Here is a 21,228-nt window from a genome sequence, read left to right as displayed (position 1 = left end):
CAAACATGTTTGGAAGGCATTTGCAGCCTATGTTTGTACACAAAAATGTTAAATAAAATCTCCTGTATCTACATAAAATGATATGTTTGATCATTTCTTTTGATTACAGAGTAGGTTGTAGGTTTTGAGGCAAAAAGTCTTGGAATATTTTATTTTAGAATTTTCAAATATGTAAAAAACAGTACAACTTATACCCACTAAAAGCTCAATAACTCAATAATACAATACACAGGTAACTGAAAAGAAGGAAGTGAAGGGAAAAAACCCACACAATTCCAATACTATGACATACTTGTCACTGAGATACTGCAACCACTGTACCTGGACATTAGCATTGGCCTACGCTGGAACCAGTTCAAAGGTTACATCAACAGCTGCCAGATCTTTAAAAAATACATCACATCTGTTTTTCAGGACACACATTATTTTCTCTAAGGGCTTTCAGTTAGTAATTTTTAGTCATTTCATTTTGCAATAGAGAGGGGGGAGTCCAACTTCCAAGTTAATGCAATACAGTGGAAACAATAAGAGCTATGTCAATGGATTTTCTGGAAGTCTGACTTAGTTTCAAGTCTGTTATGTTTCCTAGGAGACCTATCCATAATTTTAGTCACATAAGTCACACCAGAAGCAACTTTGGCATATTGCCATGTGCAGTGTAACATTGTTCCCTCAGTAATGCCGGGTCTGAAACAAACATTCAAGATTGTAGGTTTGTACCGGTGTAATTTCTGAGGGGTGAGGTAAAGCTGATGAAGAAAATTGTAGTTGACAAGCTTAATTCTGGCATTTACAGGGGCGAACATGCTGTTCTGATACAGATCAGTCCATAGGTCCTCATCTATAGTAATGTCCAAGTCAGATTCCCACCACTCTCTTGACCGATGTATGTTTTGTTTTAGACAGTGATCCATCATTGTTGAATATACCCTTCTAATAAATTGCTTTGAGCCTTTGTTACTGTGAAACACCTCATCCACCCTTGTCAGGTCAGGTAGTATCAGCTGCTCACCCAAACCTTTTTTTTCAGGAAGGCTCTCAGTTGCAAATAACAACAAAAAGTGTTTGGTGGATAAATCATATTTCTCTTTAAGCTGTTCAAAGGACATGGAAATGCCATCACTATAACAGTGCTCCAGGTATTTTATCCCTCTATCATACCAGAGCAAGAAAATTTTGTTATCAGAAATCATTGGTATGAGTTTGTTTTTCCATAAAGGTGTTTTAGGTGACAAATCATTCCTCACTGCAAGAATTTTATGGACCTCATACCATGATCTAACCAGGTGGACAGTAAGTGGGTTTTTCGATTTGCTAATAATACTTTTTGGATTCCACCTACAAATAAAGCCACTTTCCCACCCTTTCATCAAGGTCCTGTAATTCAATATGTGTCCAGAAGGAAGAGGAGTCACATTCAAACAAAGATGACAGAAATCTTGTTAAGAGTTTTAAAGATACAATAGGGAAGGGGGATAGGGAGCGATTGAAATAAGTGCATTATCCTTGACAAAATGTTCATCTTTATACAGATGACTCTGCCAAATAAAGTCAGGGGTAGGTCTGTCCATCTCTTTAGGTCACTCTCTATTTTCTGAATCAACTCAGCGTAATTGAGTTTAAACAGGTTCTTCAAGTTGCTATCCACCTGAATACCCAGATATGTAAACTCTTTTGGAGCCCACTTAAAGGAGTCTGGCTGGTACAGGTCTCTATGATCAATTTTACACAGAGTGAGTATTTCACTCTTTTTGTAGTTCACCTTATAGCTGGATATTACGCTATAATTGTCCAGAAGAGCTTGTAATTTAATAAGAGACCGGGCTTGGTCTGTAAGTAATAAAATTGCATTGTCAGCAAATAAACTGATTTTGAGAGTTAATTGACCCACTTGGAAGCCTTTCATGTCTGGGTCTTGTCTCACTGCTTGTGCCAGCGGCTTTAATGCCAGAACAAAAAGCCTGGCAGAGAGCAGACAACCCTGCCTGCTGCTTCTTTGTATTGTGATAGGAGTTGACATTATACCATTTGTGACTATCTTGGCTTGTGGTATAGGGTTTTCACCCAATGAATGAAAGACCGCCTGAACCCAAATTTGCCCAGTACCTGGAGCAGATATGGCCATTCTAGGCGATCAAAGGCCTTTTCAGTGTTTAATCATAGCACAATACTAGATTTGTTTCTGGTATTCACTAAGTGGATAATGTTGAGGAGTCTACGGGTGTTGTCGGCCGAGAGTCAGCCTTGTCGGCCTTGAAAATGATCTTGAAGTCTGCAGTGAGAAGGCTAATAGGCCTATAAGAGGAGCATTTTTGGGGGTCCTTGTTTTTCATGTGAATAACCAATATTAAAGCTATAAATAAAGAATCTGTTAGGAGGTCAGTTATGCTTCCCCCTTCCAGGTGTTTTCCCATCCATGGTTTTCCCTTTCTAGTGTTTCATGTTTGTCCCCAGTCTGTCTCTCTCTGTGTTTGTGTGTGGGCATATGCTGAGTGTGGCCTCCTGGTTTCCCTATCCCAGTCAACCTGAGCACCTGCAGCTGATCTACTAATCAACTCTACAAGCCATAGCAGTATAAAGCCCGGTTCATCTCTCCAGACTCTGCTATATTGTTCAGTCACCAATGCGATACGGACGCTATGGCCAAGCTTCTTGTAAGCTATTTTTCTTTGACTTCTTTGACTCTCTGGCTTTCTGAATGCTGCAAACACTGTTCTCTGCCTGCGCCTCAGGTTCATCACTCCAGCTCCCATTACACCTGCCACGTGTGCCTCATCCTCACCTGTTACTTGGCAGTTTGGATTGTGGATCCCCTAATTGCTCTGCTCTGCCCTTCCTTGAACCTCTCTGCCTGCTTCAGTCCTTCACTCTGCACTGCTATCTACTCCACTCTTCCATTCCCAGCCCTTTTGCCACATCCAAAACCAAAGAATACTCAGCCAAGCCATCATATCCATGTTCAACTCAAGCTACAATAAACTGCCCTTAACCATCCCTGCGTCTCCTGGTCTGTGTTTGGGTCCTAAATTGAACTGTTATATCAGAATCAGGTAGTGTTTGTGTTTTGGTTTCCAGATTTAAGACATCCACAAAGAGAGGGAAAAGCAGATCTTTAAACTCCTTATAAAATTCAGGAGGGAAACCTTCTCCACCTGGAGATTTATTAGATTGATATGAGAATATGGCTTTTTCAATTTGCTCCTCGCCCTCCTATATCAATAAGAATGTATCTATCATGGTGAGATCGCCTGGGGATTCCAATGTATAGGAGTAGTAGTGTTTAAAACAGTCATTGATTTCTTTCGGGTTTCCTGTTACAGTCCCATTTTCTCTTTCTATAGGATTGATAGTTCTTGATTTCTCCTCAGTCTTAATCTGCCAAACCAGGACTTTGTGCACCTTTTCTCCCAGTTCATAGTAGCTATCTCTGTTTGACTCTAAGGATGTGTTTTTTTCTATTCTGTAAGTGTTCAGCCGGTTATATTTAAACTTTTTGTTTACTGATGTAACTGATATGTCTCTCTGGAGCATGTCATTTGATGTTCTTTTTTTAATTGCAGGATTTCCTTCTCCACCTCAGTAATTTCAGCAATGGGTTTTTTTCTTGAAGCCATTGGTAAAGGGAATTATCTGCCCTCTTAAATACACTTTCACTGCGTTCCACAGTACAAAGCTATTGGGGGAAGAGGCACAGTTTGTTTCACAAAAGATCTTAAACTCTGATATTCTTAAGCTAAATCGCTTTATCTATCATGTCTTTCACTGAGGCAGATAACAGAGAACACATTCATTTAACATTGCTATCAGTGTTTTTTCTATCTTGGTGTCTCAGCTGACTGATGTACTTTGTGTTTTTTCTTAATATGCTACTGAAACTGATGCACACAACTTTACAACTGCAGTCATTCATTTAGAGCAAGATCCTCAGCAAGGAACAAAATATGACCATTTGGAGCAGGCCCACTTTACCTTGTTTTTCTCATCATATTTGTTTGTTACCTCCAATATTTGTTGTGTGCTTGACAATTGTCACAAATAAAACTCATATCCATATTTTCTTTGCCAATTCTAATCCTGATGATATGAAACAAGAATCAATACTTTCAGCAAGAGACCCTTTCTGAGTTTTGAAATCTTCTATCCAATACAAAACATCTAAAAACAGTTTTGCTTATAATTGGAGGAAGCTATTTAGAAGGAATGAATCATGGGTCTCACTGATAAACATTAAGCCTCATGCTGCACAATATATATCAGTGCATGATGACATCTTGAAACAAATCCTCAGAATTTGATTGTCTTGGCTAAAGCAGTTTTATGTTGATGAATGTGTTCAATCTGACACATGCATTAAATGTTTTCAACGAGTTATGGCTTTATAATTCAAATGTAGTGCAGTACAGTATACACATTTGTGTGATAACTACACTTAATGTTTTGAGAATTTTAACAGGTATACATAATTGATTGGATGAAAAGGCATCTTGTTTCATGAAAATGGTTTACAAACATTAATGCAAGATGAGAAATCCATACACTGCTACATGTAGGCCTACATATTGTTTTGACGATAGTGAGTAACATACACGGTGTCGCTTGTGTAAGAGTGAATGAGAAGTGAAAACTTTTCTAACAGGATACTAAAACAGAATTGTGGTTTTCTTGTGTAAGTAAGTTCAACCACTGGCTTTTACTTTACTGTTATACATATAACAATGAGCATGTGTACAGTTCAATCTTTAAAAAAAAAAACAAAAAAACATGACAAAAACCACCCTACAAGCCTCATCAAAAGAATTCCTCTTAACATTATCCTTCAAAAGTTGAAATGAAACTGAAAAGGAGTTAATAACAAACGAGAAGCTTCCTGTCTTTACAGTATAAGACGTCATTTTCGGTGTAATGCTGAGTTTGGCTAAAGGTCTGAGATAGACTGAAAAGAGAAGTGCCTACATGAAGAGATCGCTTTAAAAGCAGATGTAATTGACCACAGTGCATTTGGTGAAAGACTTCTTGTTTTTCTGTGAGAATCAAAAGTTACGTTGGAAGTGGTTAACCAATATGTAAATTTATGTGTCTCAGTCACTTATGGACGATGCAGCCGGAGGATACTGCCCAGAATGGTTCAAACTAAACTCTCTCATCATACCTGTAATTTTACTACATACTGTCCCTTGCAAACCTTTAAGCATACACACATTTCTCCCATTTGTTTGTGTGCTCACTTTTACGCGCCGCTTCATTTACCACAAACCAAACAAGGGTGCGTGGTGCGCGTGAACGCAGAGAGGGCTTTCTCACTCTCTTTATGGCTGAAATTTTCACATGATGTGAAATTTAGAGATTTACATCGTTTGATATACTATTAACTATTTTATTTAATCTGTTTTAACTACATTTCATTTTATTTTCGTTTCGGTTTCTTTCCTTTATTTTCGCACCCTTATTGTCATCGATGATTTCCATTGGTCCATCAGCGTTTACCAGAATCCCCCTCTTAAAACACACACACACACACTCTCTCTCTCTCTCTCTCTCACACACACACACACACACACACACACACACACACACACACACACACACAGTAAAAGCGGCGGCGCGCCTGCGACCACAGTTTCCTGTTAAAGCTTGTCAGTGAGCACCTTGAAACGCCGAACACAAGCAGCGGTCCCATGTCAGAGGATTTACACCACTTTTATTCACTGTGATTCAGGATTAAATGAATCAGACTGCAGTGTTTTTCTACTGTTTAAAGTGCGTAAAGATCATCTGAACACGTTGATAAATAAAGACCGGTTATAATTTATCCAGCTTTATAAGGTAAGAAAGTAATTATTATTTACTTCTTATTCAGATTATGTTTGAAACATATTGGGTCGTGTTTGTTTGGGTCGTTTTCTAACACGAGTAGGTCTACTAACAGTTAAACAGGTGTTTTTCTTTCCATTACTTACCATTCCTACACGTCTGTGTTTTGAACAAAAGCAGACTCAAAACAGTCTCTGACCATTCTTTATGGTCTATGGTTTAAAAATGTAGGCTACTTTATAACAAATAAGCTTACAACAATGAGTAATTAGCTGTAATTATGATATAGTGTTTATCTACATCCATTTCTATGGCTGACAAATGAAAACAAATATTTGGGATCAGTCTGAACCTTTTTTTCCCACCACTGGACATCTATGACATTAAACATATAACTTTCAGTGCTGTGATTATTGGATCCAGCTGCTTAGCTCAGATAACTTTAATGTCTCTGTTTTCCTATCTGTGCCTGCAAGAGCTCACACTATGATGTCAGAACCTCTTTTATTGGCTATACACACACAGTGCTTTCGCCAATAGTAATAGAGCCACTTTTTGTTTTCTTTTGACTTTGGTGGGGCTGAGCTGGTACAGTGATTGACAGGGCAGTGACAGATCCCCTCCAACAGGATGTCCATTTTCTTATCACTTCCTCCAAGGCCCTTGTGTGTTCACATATAGCCATCTTTATAATAATGGGGAGTAGTTTTTACCGAGGCAGTCAACTGGAAGAGGGAAAAATGAAGGTTCATCTGTGAAAGTTTATGTTGTTGCCGATAAACTTCTGAATTGAGGAAAAGTAAGTCATTTTTTTTCTTCCTGTGTGGGATTAGAAACTTTTGCAGCCACTTGAGGTCTTAAAGAAACCAAAGAGCAAATTTCTGTTGAGGCTTTCCCAACCCACTGGATAAACCATGGTTTTTAAATTCCTCCAGGCTGTGAGAAGGTTTCAGTAGCAGAACAATAGAGGAAATGTAGGACTTTGGTCTGATGTACTGCCAATTAGGATCACTACTGTGTTAACAGAGGGAGATTTATGAAAGAACAATGACTGAAAACTTCCATGAATGTGAAATGAGTGAAGGGGAAGTAAATGGGTTTTTTTTTCTGTTCTTGTTACATTTTCAACACTGGTACATGCAGTGTGTTTTTACATTTACATGAAAGGACACTAAAGTGCAAGTATAGGGTCACTAAACAAGCTTTCTTCATCAAGAGTACTGGTGGTGCACTTTATTTGAAAAGAGCTGTGTAGTAAAATATTTATTTCTAATCATGTACAAGTCTGAACCACTACAATCAGGAAAAATAAATGATACCTTCTACACTTTTTAAACTAAACAAATATAGATTTGATCTGAACTGTGGGGTATGTCAGTTTCCGATCTCAATGTGTGTGTAGTTTAATATTACTCAATGGGGAATTCCCTCTGATTAGCTAATATTTCGTTATCTCATCTTTCACAATACATTTTCACCTCACAGCTTATAAGAGAATGACAATCAGATAGCCGTTAAAACATGAATGAAATTATCTGACATCTCCCGGATTTGAGCACAGGCGTAGTCAGAACTCGAGCAGCAAGATGAAGATTAGTGAGCCTCGCACTGGCTCCGAGGACTGACTGAAACTGATCAAATTCATTTTGTGGTAAGATTATAATGATGCTTCATCAGCATTGCCTCTGTGGTTACATTTCTAACACAGTAGGAGAAAAAATGGGCTGGGAAACAGGGTGATTAAACAGAGAATGGACTGGGAATTCCTATTCACTGCAACATGCTGACGTAAGTTATCTGAAATAGGTCAGAATGGTCCCAACATTGCTCCTATAGTAACCAAATGGCCCCCCTTCAACATCACAGAATCGCTTGTTTGTCATATATTCAATCTTGTTGAATCATCTCGTCAATGATGACTCGCGGTATAGACCTTGGCAGGAATTAGGTCATATTTACAGATCGTTTTTTCACTGCAGTCAATTACTTTCACCTCCAGCATACGTCTGCTCTGTGGATTCTGTCCATCGACTCGTAAAAGCAGCTTCTATATGTGTGTTTTCTGTTTTAACCAACAGGATAAAATGTGTGCTATAGTCAGGGATGAACTGCCAAACAGAAGCTCAGTTAAGATGTTAATGCAGGTATTATATCGATATTTAAGAGTATTTAAAAAATCTGCTAATGATATATCAGCCAGTAGTCTTTTTTTTACATAAATATTTTTATTAGGATCCCTTAAAGGTATAGTTTGACTTTTTGGGAAATGTGCTTATTAGCTTTTTCTGATGAGAGTTTGGTGAGCCTCCTGTCAGTAACAATGGAGCGGCAGGCAACTCCCCGTACAACCGCAACTTGTTGTTTCTACATTTTGGTTTGTAGATGCATTAAAGAAACAGGAGAGGCCAGGCTAGCTGTTTCCCCCTGTTTCCAGTCTTTATGCTAATCTAAGCTAAACGTCTCCTGGCTCTAGCTCCATTGATATATTAGTCCTGAGAGTGGTATCAATCTTCCCGTCCTAACTCGTGGCAAGAAAGCGAATAAATGTCAGGTTGCAACAGATCTGGTTTGGATGATGCTTCCAAGTGTGCTCACAACAGAGCACATCAAAGTAAAGCCAGTATCATCAAACTCCTAAATCCTTTGCTGTAGTTTTATTTCAATGATTTCTATTCAATAATTAATTTACAGCATCAATTCCTCCTCAGTTATTAATATCTGACATGATCCGGAGACTTGTCTTTCTCAGTCGCTCGAGTTGTTCAGTTACCCCAGTAAACTGAATAACCTGGCCTACATTTCCTGAAGGTTATCTGAGGTTGTACCATGTTTGTAGCAATGTACTGTAATCTGTTTACAGTATAGTGGAATTTAGTTGAATACCCTGAAAAAGGCGCAGGTCAACACAGTACAATGACTTTGAAATTTATAGGTGGTTTATTTTGTGTAATTATCAGTGATTGTGGAGGAAAGCACGTCATTGGCTGGAATGATTAGTGTGTTGAAGGGTTTCGGGAAACTTTTCCTGAAATAAAAGGTGCATTGTTGAACTGTCTGCTTTGGCCCTGTATGGAAAACAAACTTTCCCGCTGTCTTCCAGAGATAGATGGCTTTTCTGACCTATGTGTGTGTGTGTGTGTGTCTGTGTGTGGGTGTATATGTGTGTGTGTGGTAACTTGCAATCTGTTTGCACAGGCCCTGATATTGTGTTCTCTCTCTCTCTCTCTCTCTCACTCTATCTCTCTTTCTCTCCAGACCACCACTCTTAATTTGGCAGCTTTTGGGAAAAACCAGACACTCTCTCCTCAGTAGTCCGCCATAGTCTCTACCAAAGTCGAGTTGAGAACAAAAGAGACAAACACAGTCGCAGAGACAAAAAGGTTGACTGACAGACTGATACAGTAAGTTTGAAAGTAAAAGTTATGAAGGAGGTATAGCATCACAAGCGTTGTTTGTGGTGGCAGTTTCCTGCCTTAGCTGTCCTCCTGTGACACATTCACTCTTTTTTTTACCATGTGGTCTGGCAAACAGGTATTTTCTGTAAAAATATGCCGAGCAGCTGAGTGTGTGGGATGAGAGTGCAAAGAAAGCAAAAAAGAGGAAAAAATAACCATGCAGTATTACCAGCCAGTCTATATTGGCATGGAGCTGGTAATTGCCTGCCTGGCTGTGGCTGGGAACATCCTGGTGTGCTGGGCTGTCTGCCGCAACTCCAACCTGCAGAGCATCACCAACTTCTTTGTGGTGTCACTGGCAGTGGCTGATATTGCTGTGGGGCTGCTGGCCATCCCATTTGCAATCGCTATTAGGTATCATTTCCTTTGTTGTTTCATTTAAAGATCACTTAATAATTTTTTGTATGACTCATTTGTGAAAATCATACTAAAATTTTGAGAGCCGTACTAATTTTGTGTCTCAACTTAAGAAAAACAACTTTAATAGATTTGTCACAATGTAATAATGATGTTCATGTCATCACATCTGTCTTTTTTCTGAACCTGTGATGTTTTCTTGCAAACCAACACCAGTATCGGCTTCTGTGCCTGCTTCCACGGCTGCCTGTTCATGGCCTGCTTCCTTCTGGTGCTCACCCAGAGCTCCATCTTCAACCTGCTGGCAGTCGCTGTGGACCGCTACATTGCAATCAAGAATCCACTCAGGTGAGAGGAAACAATGGGATTACATCAAACGTACTAACAACTGAAACCGGGACAGCTTTCCACGCTTGTTGGGTGTAAACTGTTTGTACCTCAATTTCTAACACGCTCTTCTCACATGTACAGAAGCAAGTCAGAGGAAAAACATTAAATCTGACAGGCGTCCAAAGCACACATGCAGTGGCGTAGCAAAACGCATTGAATTATAGTGAGATATTATTCAATTAAAGCTAATCTGGCCGGCTGCGGGGAAGACAGAGATGTATGTCTCCACAGCCTTTATTGGATTATTGTTTGTGTCCTGATGGAAGTATTAAACCTGCTGAATGCTTTGATCATAATCATCCATATAAATCAACACCAGTCAGACACCATTACTTTAAAATGCCTCACTTATTTTGCTTGTTCCTTGCTCAGTCCAACAGGTGCAACAGGTATTTTGACATACACATTGTAACCAAACCCACCGTTTCATTCAGAACTGCATCCTTGTTTGCTTCTGTCATGAGTGGATATTTAATCAAATAACCCACAGCAGGTGATACATTTGCATAAGCAGTTACATAACTGCTTGGTTTTGCCTCTGTGTGTGTATGTTTGGTTACACTGGTTCCACAACCCTGGCATCAATGATCAGAGAGCTAATAATTCATCAGTTTTAGGAGGCTTAATATAGCGTACTGGCTGCCATCCTGACAAAATGTTGGGACAATTTTAAGTGATGTAAACAACAATACTGAACCAAATCTGCTCACTTATTAGTTCTGCATGAAGCAATGTGCACTTTAATACTGCCAACAAAAGTTATATAGGTAGAGATTCACAGTCTTAAGAAATACCTCAATAACTTGAAGATGTAGGGATAATTATGAAAAGAGACAATTGAAATGTAGAAAGCCAGATTTTAGAATAAAGTTGGAGTATTTGAAGTCCAGTTGACTGGACATCAGTTGCTCAGACAGTTTACTTACATGTGACATTCTAGGTGTCAGTATTGCTAAAATAGACCAAAGAAAAAAAAATTTACAACATAAAGCTATGTATTTGTGGTAAAATATCAGTGTCTTATTTTAAAATACATTTCTAGAGCCGATGACAGTAGGTATGGTGTTTAGCCAATATTTCAGTTTAACAAGCCCAAAGTGCAACTTGAAGACTGTGAATCCAAGTGCAAGTCTGCTTTGAATTACCATCAAAATATTAAAGCTTTAACTACAATTTGTGTTTGACCCATGTTAGTGCAGTAAATCAACAGATATTAATATATACCATTTTGTATTTCATTGCATTGCTCAGAGGCTTTCATATGACTACACTGCAATTACAATAATTATAATGAAGAAAGGAAATGCCATTTATAGAAGATGTATGCACGCTCCCACAGCTGTTTGCAGTCATGCAACAACACTCAGCAGAATTTCACACTTTGTCTCTTCTACCTGCTAAGATGAAAACAGAAGAGAAGCCAGAAGGAAGAACATAAAAAACAGACCTCTTCTGAGTTTTATTAACAGACATTTGCTAAATCAATTTCTCAAAATAGATTTAGATATTTGAAACACTTGATGTGTGTGTTTTTTATCATCACACCTACAAATGATCAGCAGCACTGAAGAGATACTGGTTTAATGGTGGCCTCGATGTGTTCTGTATTTAAAAGGCAGCCATGCAACAATATGAAAATCTTCAGCAGAACAATTGAAATCTCGCTTCAGCTTGTTATATAAATAATCCATTTAGGCTTGAATGCACATCCATTACTACCGCAATGAGATTAGATAAAGCCATGTATTATCGTAAATGTATTATTGTGTTCTGCTCAACCTTACAGGTACAACAGCCTGGTGACAGTGCAGAGGGCAAAGGGCATCATCGCATTGTGCTGGGTGCTCTCAGTGGGCATCGGCCTAACACCAATGCTGGGCTGGAACAATAGTGAGAGATTTAATTTGTTATAATGCAAATGTGTGCTTTCAGTGCCTCCTAAAATTTTCTTACTAACTACAGGAAAACATGCACAAGGCATCTGTTACATCATCCATAGGTTTCTGTGGGGATGTCTTTATGGCTTAGTTGTAGTTTACATTCATTTGATTGCAAGATATTTACAGCCAGAATATGAAAATTGACATGTAAAAGCGGCAGTCAAGATTTCATCAATACAAATACTTTCCTAAACAAACTGTGCCCTACACTCCAGGATCCCGTTACTAGAACAACCATTTTCAGAACTGACAGACATATGAGGGGAAGTAATAAGCACATGAAAAAAGACACATATAAAAAGAAGGGTTCCCTGTGGAGTTTTTGACCCCTAGTAGCACTATGGAGCAGTTTTGGTGACGTGATACACAGTCCTACCAATCGTTTCACACTATTCCACTGATCTACAGGTGGCTGTAATGCGCAGAGAAATACAGCAATGTATCAACAAGGACAGAGACAAAGAAGACTGCTCAAGTCAGTAAATATAGATGTAAGCAATGCAGGATTTATAATACTTTCAAAAAATCTGTTTTACAAATGTTTTATGAGGAGGGAAATGGATTCAACACATTTGTTAGATCACAAGATTACACGCAATGAGATTGGATGAGTAACAGTGAATGTAAACATATTTTTTGTTTGTTTACAAGAAAACTCCACACTGGTGGAAAAACGCATTGGTATCTTCTCAGAGAAAAGTTGTCCCATTCCCTTCAACTGTTACAATTAGAGGAAATGCATCTGATTATCCACAATAGCTTCAATTCAGCTAAGTGGTTAGATTATTTTAGGAAACCGTTCAGGTGCGATCCATCGTCAGCATTGACAGTAGGTGCCTATGAAGACAACTACGACAAATTACATGAAAAATACTTAACCATGTAAGATCCTTTCTGTTGTGTAAAAAGCATTGTATTTGGCTGACATGATCAAAAAAGGTAATAAATTATTCTGACTCTGTTGTACAGGTTTGAACTCCACAAACTGCAGCAACAGCAACAGCAGCTGTTCCGAAGGCATGACAGAGTGCCTGTTTGAAAGTGTGGTTAGACTGGACTACATGGTCTATTTCAATTTCTTTGGCTGTGTGCTGGTGCCCCTGATGGTCATGTTGGTCATCTATGCCCATATCTTCATGGTGGCACGGCACCAGCTCCGATTGATGGGGATCAAAGTTGCACATATACCTGCTCCTCGAGAAATAACCTCACCCGCAAGCTCATCTCGTACGACCCTGCAGAAGGAAGTGCACGCTGCAAAATCACTGGCCATCATTGTAGGTTTTTTTGCTCTGTGTTGGCTTCCCGTGCACATCATCAACTGTTTCAACTACCTGCGTCAGAACTGTGACCGCCCACATCCCTGGGTGATGAATACTGCTATCATTCTCTCCCATGCTAACTCGGTTGTGAATCCCTTCATCTACGCCTACCGCATTCGGGAGTTCAGACAGACCTTTCGGAGAATCCTGTATCAGCACATCCTAGGGAGGAGGGATGGACTTAGGGTTGGGAATGGTGATGGCAGAGGTGATAAATGCAGCAGTGTCATGCAGGCCTCTTCCGATACCTGTAAAGGGGGTTCATCATGTGGCACAGTGGTGAATAGCTATGTCCAAGACCCAAGTCTTGACAGAACTCTCCCAAAAGCTTCCTGTGAAGCCTCTAGCCATTGGACATCAATGTTAGATGCTGCACCAAGCAGCTACATACCCAATGGAAACCAAATAAAGGGTAGCACCCTGTCAGCAACACAACAGCAGCCATGCATCACAGGATTTTCTGCACAGGATGGACTCGAGTCAATCACATATCTAGGGGGGACAACAGATGTTTTGGAGGTGAGAGACAGTGAGAGCTGTATTTCTTTTGTGAATGTTCAGGCTCTCTTCCCAAAACAGACTGGCCCTGCACACTCCACAAAACTTACAGAAGTCTCATGACAAAATATTTAGTTATTGAAAATATATTTGCTTTCCTCTTCCTGAAGTCAAACATAAACTGATTGGAAAGCAATATTTTTGCCTGCTTTGACACTTTGTTCTCCTCAACCGTCTCTGGGCCAGATCAGATCAACAAGCACACAACAAAAATGGTAAAAAAGAAGGTTTACGTTTAATATGGGCATTCTCTTAACATGTAGTTCAATAAGATGTTTGGCAGTATGTTCTTTTTCTAAGATAAAGGTGATGTTTTTTCAGGTTGCATATCTTTAAAACAATGTGCATTTAGAAAACACTACTTTCTCAGTTGTACTGTATTTGCAACAGACTGAACTTTAAAAGGCTTGAACTGCAGTATTTGTCATTGTTGCATCATGTCACCTTTTGTAATCTAAAAAAGTATGATTTTTTTTTACTTACAGAAGAATTAAAAGTCTTAAGTACTTATTAGTTCACTGTTTTTCATCAGAGGTCACTTTCTGCTTTAAAACTTAGACCCAGCAATTTATTACCAGTTTTACTATGAACCGGCTTATAACAAAGACTCTGTACCGCTACACACAAAGCACAAGTATGCTGTTGTATGTCTTACTGAAAGCTGTAACTAATGGTCTAAATGAACCATAAAACATTCCTCTTTGACAACTTGGGGAAAACAATGACGTTTGAAGGCAAGCATCAAGAGTTTGCCTTCTCTTGATCTGATCTGTTAAAAAGTCATTTTTCAAAGCGCTGGATGGCTACAGAACAGTCGATGTTGCCAGTTTGGTCAGTGATTTGATAACTGCCAGGCAACACGTGTCCGTTGCTGGTTCAACAAGTATGTGACATATGCGTCAAAGGGACCAATGTATACAGGCTGGTTACCAACCAGTCAAAACAAAGAGCTTGGTTTATGAAGTCAAATATCACTGTCTATATCTGTTGTGTGGCTATTTTCAGAGTCAGGCTCATACACATAGACAGCATAAAAAAAAAACCACACACAAACATAGTACATACACATCACCGCAGACTACTCAGCAAGAGGTGTTTACAGAGTAGCCTGGCTGCTGACGCCAGTCAATTAGCCTAATGCAATGGAAATCAAGTGAAGGTTCATTTGATGATGTCTTTTATTATGCCATTATGGTTTCCCTTTCCTCATTAAAAAGCCCTTCCACTGTGGGAAAGACCTGCATTAAACAACATTTACGTGCCTTAAAGCAATCCTGTAGACATGTCTCCAGGAATAAACATACATGGGTATGTATCTGGCTCATGTATGTTGTTTCAAAATCCATATGCATCCATTATTTATCGCCCTTTGTGATCATGTACTGTATTAAAACAAAGGAAGCGATTGCATTTTAAAGCTTTGTTTGTTGTGCTATCATGATAAGCATGAGATATTGGTTATGAAAATTATGTGATGATTGTGCTGGTTATGAGTGATTAGAATCTAAGTCACTTCGAGACAATAAAAAAAACAACTCCTTGATAAACAAGGGACTGTTGGAGTCTGTTGTCTTTTAATGACAGACAAGGCTCCAACTGGACATCATGATGGTGTGCCATACAGTCATAAACTACTATGTAGGAGTGATGATAAGAACATGCAAAATTTTTGTGTGCCCTTTTCGAAAGAACAGGCAAATTAGCAGAGACTCTAACACAATTATTTGGCAGCAAAGGCAAGATTTGTTTAAGGATTATCTTTCCATTCTCTATCAGGCAGATGTGGTGGATACACCACACAATGAAAGAGCATGCTAAATATAAAGTGAATGCCTCATGTCTGACTGTTCTGGCAAAAGTCTAAATGTGCAATGTAGGCTTTGTGATGTTAGTATATATGTGTAGGGCGTTGTTTGGTTGGCATGGATACCAAACTGGATAAATTCTTGCAAGTTTAACTTTGATGGTCTTGTGTTCAAATCTGTACAAAAAAGTCTAGTAATTCAGGTCAGACCATACTGTAAAGACAACAGAAATTAGAAATGGTCATTGTGGCAAAACACTGAGCAAAACACTGAGCATATTTTCACTAACACATTAACTAGATTCATCCATTAAATTATACAAATCGAATTTTAAGAATTATAAGGTTCTACCTGCAAAGTGAATTTGAGATATTAAGGTTCAAAGTTTTGGCATCCTAGTTAGCAAAACTGATATACGGTACAGTTCTCTTTTATTTGTCAAAATAACAGACACCCTTGTATTCTAATATCAAAATCCTATCACATTTTTAAATGGGGTCTTTCAGATCCGGTTATTTTCAGATAGAACTTTCTAACTCTGGGAACTTTCTTTTCACTTGGGATTATACATTTCTATCTGCTGAGCTTCACAGAAGGTGATGATTTTGTTGAAAAGTAGACAGATTAGTCTTACTTTGTTTTAATACACAAAATCAATGTCTGAACTACTAAAGGGAGTTATGATTTAGAATATTTGGGCACAGGCGACAATGTAGTTGCATGTTTTAAATTTAGACATAACTACATTTGGTTTTCATTGACAGATTTGAACTGATAATACAGATCATAAAGTTTTACCAACAACAAAATTCAAGACAATTGGGGGGAAAAAAACAATTATAAACATGGTTAACGCATGGTAAAGAGGCAGAACCTGATTGGTCCTCCTGTCTACATTCTGAGCATTGATTGGTGCTTTGCAGATGCAATCTTGTAGCAACAAGTTTGAGATTGATTTTTGAGAGAGAACCTTTTTTTTCTTAAATGTTAGGGGGAAATAATTCAGAAATCAAAAAATAAACCTATACAAAATGTTTATTACTTGTCAATAGTTCTATGTGAATAACTAATTTTTGCCAAAAAATGTCAGATAGAACTTATAATTCTAAGGTCACGAAATAATTACAACAAAATCAATTTGTGGAGAAAGTTTAACAGGTCTTTTTACATACGTTTTAATCAGACAAGTTATGAAGATAGAGTAAACCTACGGTTCAATTCAGGATTTTTCATCACTATATGCAGGAACTAGATAAAAAAAAAAAAAAAACACAAGTCCCACAATGCACCGCGGGACTCCACAGGAAGCACTTCATTGAACCATTGAGGCATTGTGGGTAGGCGGAAAAAGGCTCAAAAAGATACGCGAAAGCGACAAACGCACGTTGCATAGTCGCATTAGAAGACCAACAAAAAGGAAGAAAATAGTTTTCAAGACAGACTCGAGGTAAGACTCTGAGCAGATTGCATTGCAAAATAGCATTTTCACAACAACGATGTTTGTGTGTTTGTGTTCATTAGAGTTAAACCAACGCTAATTCATTCAGTCTGCTAACATGGCTCCGTCTATTATGTCGAATCTCGAGTCCGCACTTCAATTCACGTTCATATTTTAAATTACCTTTTAAGTCGCATAAGACATTAGTTTGTTATATTTTGTACTCATTACTCAAAAATGTGTCAAGAGGACTTAACTCGTGTTACGATATTGTGTCTTCATCAAATGCCAGCTAGCTAATGTGGCTAATTTAGCTAGCTAACTGTTAGCGGTGAACTTGCCCTCCTTTTGCAAACGGTTGGTCATATTTGTCAAAATTTTTAACTTGGATTTTCACCATTTTCGTGTCCTTCCAAATATCAGTCCTGGCTTTTGTATGAAACCGATGTAACATTCTTTTCAAAGTTATGTGTGTACGTTTCAGACCAGCCGCTACTAGTGTTTAGTGATGGTTAACGCTATTTATGTGCTGTATCGTCAACAATTCTCCTTTTTAGAACAGCAAATAGAGAGCCTGCCATTCTCGTTTTTAACCTGTTCCAACTTTAAACGCCATATGAGGGCTTTCAGTGACAAAATATTTGTCTAACCCAAGGAGAGTTCTAGCAGCTTGAATACCAAACATAAAAGTAATTCTGTTGAATATAATGTAAACAGCTTTATTGTATAATGAAAACATTATACTGTATAATGTAAAGCCTAGTGTTGCATGATTTATTATGGGACAAAACATTGTAACATTTCATGCTATACATTTTGTGTTTCAGAGAAACAGTTGAAAAATGTCCATTGGCGTACCCATCAAGGTCCTGCATGAGGCAGAGGGTCACATCGTGACCTGTGAGACCAACACTGGAGAGGTGTACAGAGGCAAGCTGATCGAGGCTGAGGACAACATGAACTGCCAGGTTGGGCCTTATTAAAGAATGAGTTATAATCACAAATGAGACTCCTCCGTAAAACCTAATTTCTGTAATGTTATGGCCTCTTTCATTTTGGGTATGTTTCTGTGTCACCCTGCAACTAAATGTGTTTAGATTGGTAAATGACATGCCTGAGTACTTCCATTTTACACAGTTTGTAGTATGAGCTTTAATGTTTTGTAGAGTGTAGTTCTTTGTGGTGGTCCTTTTTAAAATAATTATATATATATATATATATATATATATATATATAATTGTAATTAAGTGACAATCCAAACAGCAAACTCTGGTGGGGAGTCATATTGACACATTAGTTGTTGAACTTGCTCCTCAAGTTCTGCACCTCTGGCCCCAAATCCTACTAACTACTTAGTATTTGCATTAACTTGTGTCCTTGGAGTTAATTGTTATCTGATTTTCCTTTTCACAGAAAGCATTTTGAACTGTCACAGAAGGAAAAACACAAGTGTAAATAAGAAAATCAAGGATAGCTGAATTCCATTTAGCTGTTTCAGTTTCAGGGTCCTGCTATTGTGCTTCACTGTAACAATATCATGGTTTACTGGCACACTTAAAGACAACAAAGCCATTGTCAATGTTTTCTGTCTATGATTAGTCAAAATATCTGCCCTGAACATGTTATTAACAAATGTATGTTTTGTGCAAGTTAGACTAGTTCCTCCTGAAACTGAATATTAAACTATGGCACTAAAAGTGGTCTTTCAACAATGTGTGTTTTTTGTTTTTTTACACTTGTAGCTAAAATGAGTCATTTTTCCCCTCTTTACACAGATGTCCAATATCACTGTGACCTATCGTGATGGCCGAGTGGCACAGTTGGAACAAGTGTACATCCGTGGCAGCAAGATCCGCTTCCTGATCTTACCTGACATGTTAAAGAATGCTCCTATGTTAAAGAGTATGAAGAACAAGAACCAGGGATCAGGCGCAGGAAGGGGCAAGGCAGCCATTCTCAAAGCACAAGGTGAGTGCAAATGTTTCGAACCAGTGTCACCCTGAACATTTCAAAGGACTCTGGCTTTTTGTTGGCACAGCAGAACTGCAGCTCATCGTAACAGAAATCTTTCTGGAGATGCTGCTGAATCCCTTTTGTTACTTGTCAATACATTTACTTGTGCAAAGCACATTAATTATAGATCAGTTTACAATTTTTGGGAACCTCATGCTTGTGAATCGTACTTGCGTTTTAACACAGAGATGAGATTACAAATCTGAGAAAGAAACGCGTTCAGATTTTAAACAGCTTTCCACAAAACACTATCAACACTATCCTGTCCCTACTTTGGGTCTGGCAGAGAGGCATAGATTCAACTCTGATTGTTAGATAAAGGTAATATTTTAAACAGGGATATTTTACTTTATCGCGTTGTACATGTGTTTGTATGACTGTATAGAGCACAATGTTTACAATCATTTCCAGGTTCAAAGTGTATACATCTCATTCAACTAAAATGCATGTTTAATGCTTTTATATCACATTAGTAACAACACTTTAATGTTAGGTTTTAGATCTAATTTACCTTTTGGGCCACAGACTAAAGAAAGCACAGCTTGACTTTACCCCAAACTAGCAGTTAGTCTCACTGCCGATGAGATGTCGCTGTTGGTTAGCTTTGGTCTATCAAAGATGCTGGTAAAGCAACAAGCAACAAAGCAGAAACATCAGGTCAGACCAGCATGTTTAACTATATATCTTCAAACGTTACAGTTATGGTTGAAAATGTCAACAGAAATAAACAGGTTTGCTGATTTCACATATCTCTGCAATTCAAATCGACTGTCAGTTGTCTACTCGGAAGGGACTGTTGTTAGCGCAACGTCGCAGTGATTCGGTCTATTATCCACATCTTGCGTGTGTTCATTTACTTTGTAGATCATCTCTGTGGCAGTCCTGCCCTGAGTATCATAAAATGAGTGAACAAATGGGGCTTTCTGTGACCTGTCATTTTGTGATAATTTCTAAATTATACAATTTTTCTAAAAATCCGTTGTTGTTTTTTTTTTTTGTCTTGTTTTCTCTGCAGTGGCTGCAAGGGGCCGAGGCCGTGGTGGAATGGGAAGAGGCAACATCTTCCAGAAGAGGCGATAACTGCTCCAACTTTGTTATGATTGTTGCGTTGTATAGTCTTTTTTTTTTTTTTTTTTTTTTTTTTGGGTTTGATTTTTGTCTTTTGAATGGACATGTTTTGTTTGCAATCTTTGCAGTTTTTTAATGAAAATAAACATATTTCAATTTGATGTTTCCTGTCCTTTGCTTAACTCAGCTTGGATATTTTTGCGTTACCACTTAAGTTTGTTTTTTTTCCTCTCACTGAAGGCCAGATTTACTGGCACTATTCATTTGATCACTTCATTTCCCTACCTGTTCCTAACAGATTTTGCATTAGAGATATTTTTTTCTTTTTTTATCCATAAACAATAAATTCAGGTTAATAAAGTACTTAAAGGAAAAAAAGTATTTGGTGTAATAGACATGATTGGCAAGATGCCCCAACTACAACTTGTCACAAATATTGACTCAAGTTTACCCAATCTAGAAATAGCCTAAAACTTTGTTTTGCTTGAAATGGAGGTTAATCTGTCAGTCTGTGTAACAGTCAACATGAGAAATTTTAAGTCACCATAAACTGAACTAATAAGCTTAAGAGGATCCTGAACTCAAAACTAAGTTTTTGAAGGACATCTAAAAGAAGGTAGAAATGTCGTAGGGTCAAGGATATTATTTAGAGGTTACTCAACTGACTGCACATGAAGGTTGGTTTAATCGTGATACTATTCACCCTTTGAAAATATATAATGCCTTGTGTGGCTCTGAAATCATTTGGGTTATCAAATTTGGCTTGAGACTTCACATGCAAAGATATTTTTGTCTACCTGGCAGGGAAGATCCAATGAATGGCACTATGGAGTTGGATTATAGAAAGGGTAGGATCTACAGTTAGGGTGGTGTGAACCCATGAGAGAGATTAATGGGCTTTTTCCACTACAGGAAGTTCCTGACCTATAACTATACCCACTGTCTAAGGTTCTGCCTTCTGCTAAAAGTTAGCATATGCTGTCAAGTCAATTTTATTTGTATAGCCCAATATCACAAATCACTCATTTCGCACAGGGGGCTTTACAATCTGTACAGCAATACAACATCCTC

At 38.3% G+C, this 21,228-nt stretch overlaps 2 protein-coding genes and 1 long non-coding RNA gene across 4 annotated transcripts; all 3 read left to right on the top strand.

The window, feature by feature from the left end:
- The first annotated feature begins 2,469 nt into the window (after window positions 1-2,469).
- LOC137171095 (uncharacterized) lies at window positions 2,470-2,994 on the top strand. Its single transcript, XR_010924711.1, has 2 exons — window positions 2,470-2,654; window positions 2,733-2,994. It is a non-coding gene; the product is annotated as an uncharacterized lncRNA (long non-coding RNA).
- Window positions 2,995-5,523: 2,529 nt separating this feature from the next.
- Window positions 5,524-14,250, top strand: adora2ab (adenosine A2a receptor b). 2 transcript variants are annotated; one of them, XM_067574678.1, is made up of 6 exons: window positions 5,524-5,823; window positions 9,067-9,212; window positions 9,343-9,620; window positions 9,840-9,971; window positions 11,800-11,903; window positions 12,923-14,250. In XM_067574678.1, the coding sequence occupies exons 3-6, from the start codon at window positions 9,424-9,426 to the stop codon at window positions 13,894-13,896; spliced, it is 1,407 nt and encodes a 468-aa protein (XP_067430779.1). In that variant the 5' UTR covers window positions 5,524-5,823; window positions 9,067-9,212; window positions 9,343-9,423; the 3' UTR covers window positions 13,897-14,250. The 2 variants fall into 2 exon arrangements, with proteins under 2 accessions (XP_067430779.1, XP_067430780.1); XM_067574679.1 differs by lacking the exon at window positions 5,524-5,823 and adding an exon at window positions 5,966-6,610 and having other exon boundaries at window positions 9,067-9,620.
- A 2,711-nt stretch (window positions 14,251-16,961) lies between these two features.
- snrpd3l (small nuclear ribonucleoprotein D3 polypeptide, like) lies at window positions 16,962-20,318 on the top strand. The gene is made up of 4 exons (XM_067574744.1): window positions 16,962-17,085; window positions 17,904-18,044; window positions 18,852-19,044; window positions 20,105-20,318. The coding sequence occupies exons 2-4, from the start codon at window positions 17,919-17,921 to the stop codon at window positions 20,167-20,169; spliced, it is 384 nt and encodes a 127-aa protein (XP_067430845.1). The 5' UTR covers window positions 16,962-17,085; window positions 17,904-17,918; the 3' UTR covers window positions 20,170-20,318.
- Window positions 20,319-21,228: the final 910 nt, after the last annotated feature.

The sequence above is a fragment of the Thunnus thynnus genome, chromosome 19 (assembly GCF_963924715.1).
Source record: "Thunnus thynnus chromosome 19, fThuThy2.1, whole genome shotgun sequence".
In the NCBI taxonomy this organism is placed as follows: Eukaryota; Metazoa; Chordata; class Actinopteri; order Scombriformes; family Scombridae; genus Thunnus; species Thunnus thynnus.
The sequence above is the reverse complement of the archived record's forward strand: the minus strand, read 5'-3'. Positions and strand labels throughout refer to the sequence as shown.

What these genes read in the sequence shown, in the direction of transcription:
- adora2ab (XM_067574678.1), top strand. Translation starts at nt 9,424, where the DNA reads ATGCAGTATTACCAGCCAGTCTATATTGGCATGGAGCTGGTAATTGCC. An exon ending in CCATTTGCAATCGCTATTAG is followed by an intron (nt 9,621 to 9,839) that starts GTATCATTTCCT and finishes AACCAACACCAG; the next exon opens with TATCGGCTTCTGTGCCTGCT. An exon ending in GCAATCAAGAATCCACTCAG is followed by an intron (nt 9,972 to 11,799) that starts GTGAGAGGAAAC and finishes TCAACCTTACAG; the next exon opens with GTACAACAGCCTGGTGACAG.
- snrpd3l (XM_067574744.1), top strand. Translation starts at nt 17,919, where the DNA reads ATGTCCATTGGCGTACCCATCAAGGTCCTGCATGAGGCAGAGGGTCAC. An exon ending in AGGACAACATGAACTGCCAG is followed by an intron (nt 18,045 to 18,851) that starts GTTGGGCCTTAT and finishes CTCTTTACACAG; the next exon opens with ATGTCCAATATCACTGTGAC. An exon ending in AGCCATTCTCAAAGCACAAG is followed by an intron (nt 19,045 to 20,104) that starts GTGAGTGCAAAT and finishes TTTTCTCTGCAG; the next exon opens with TGGCTGCAAGGGGCCGAGGC.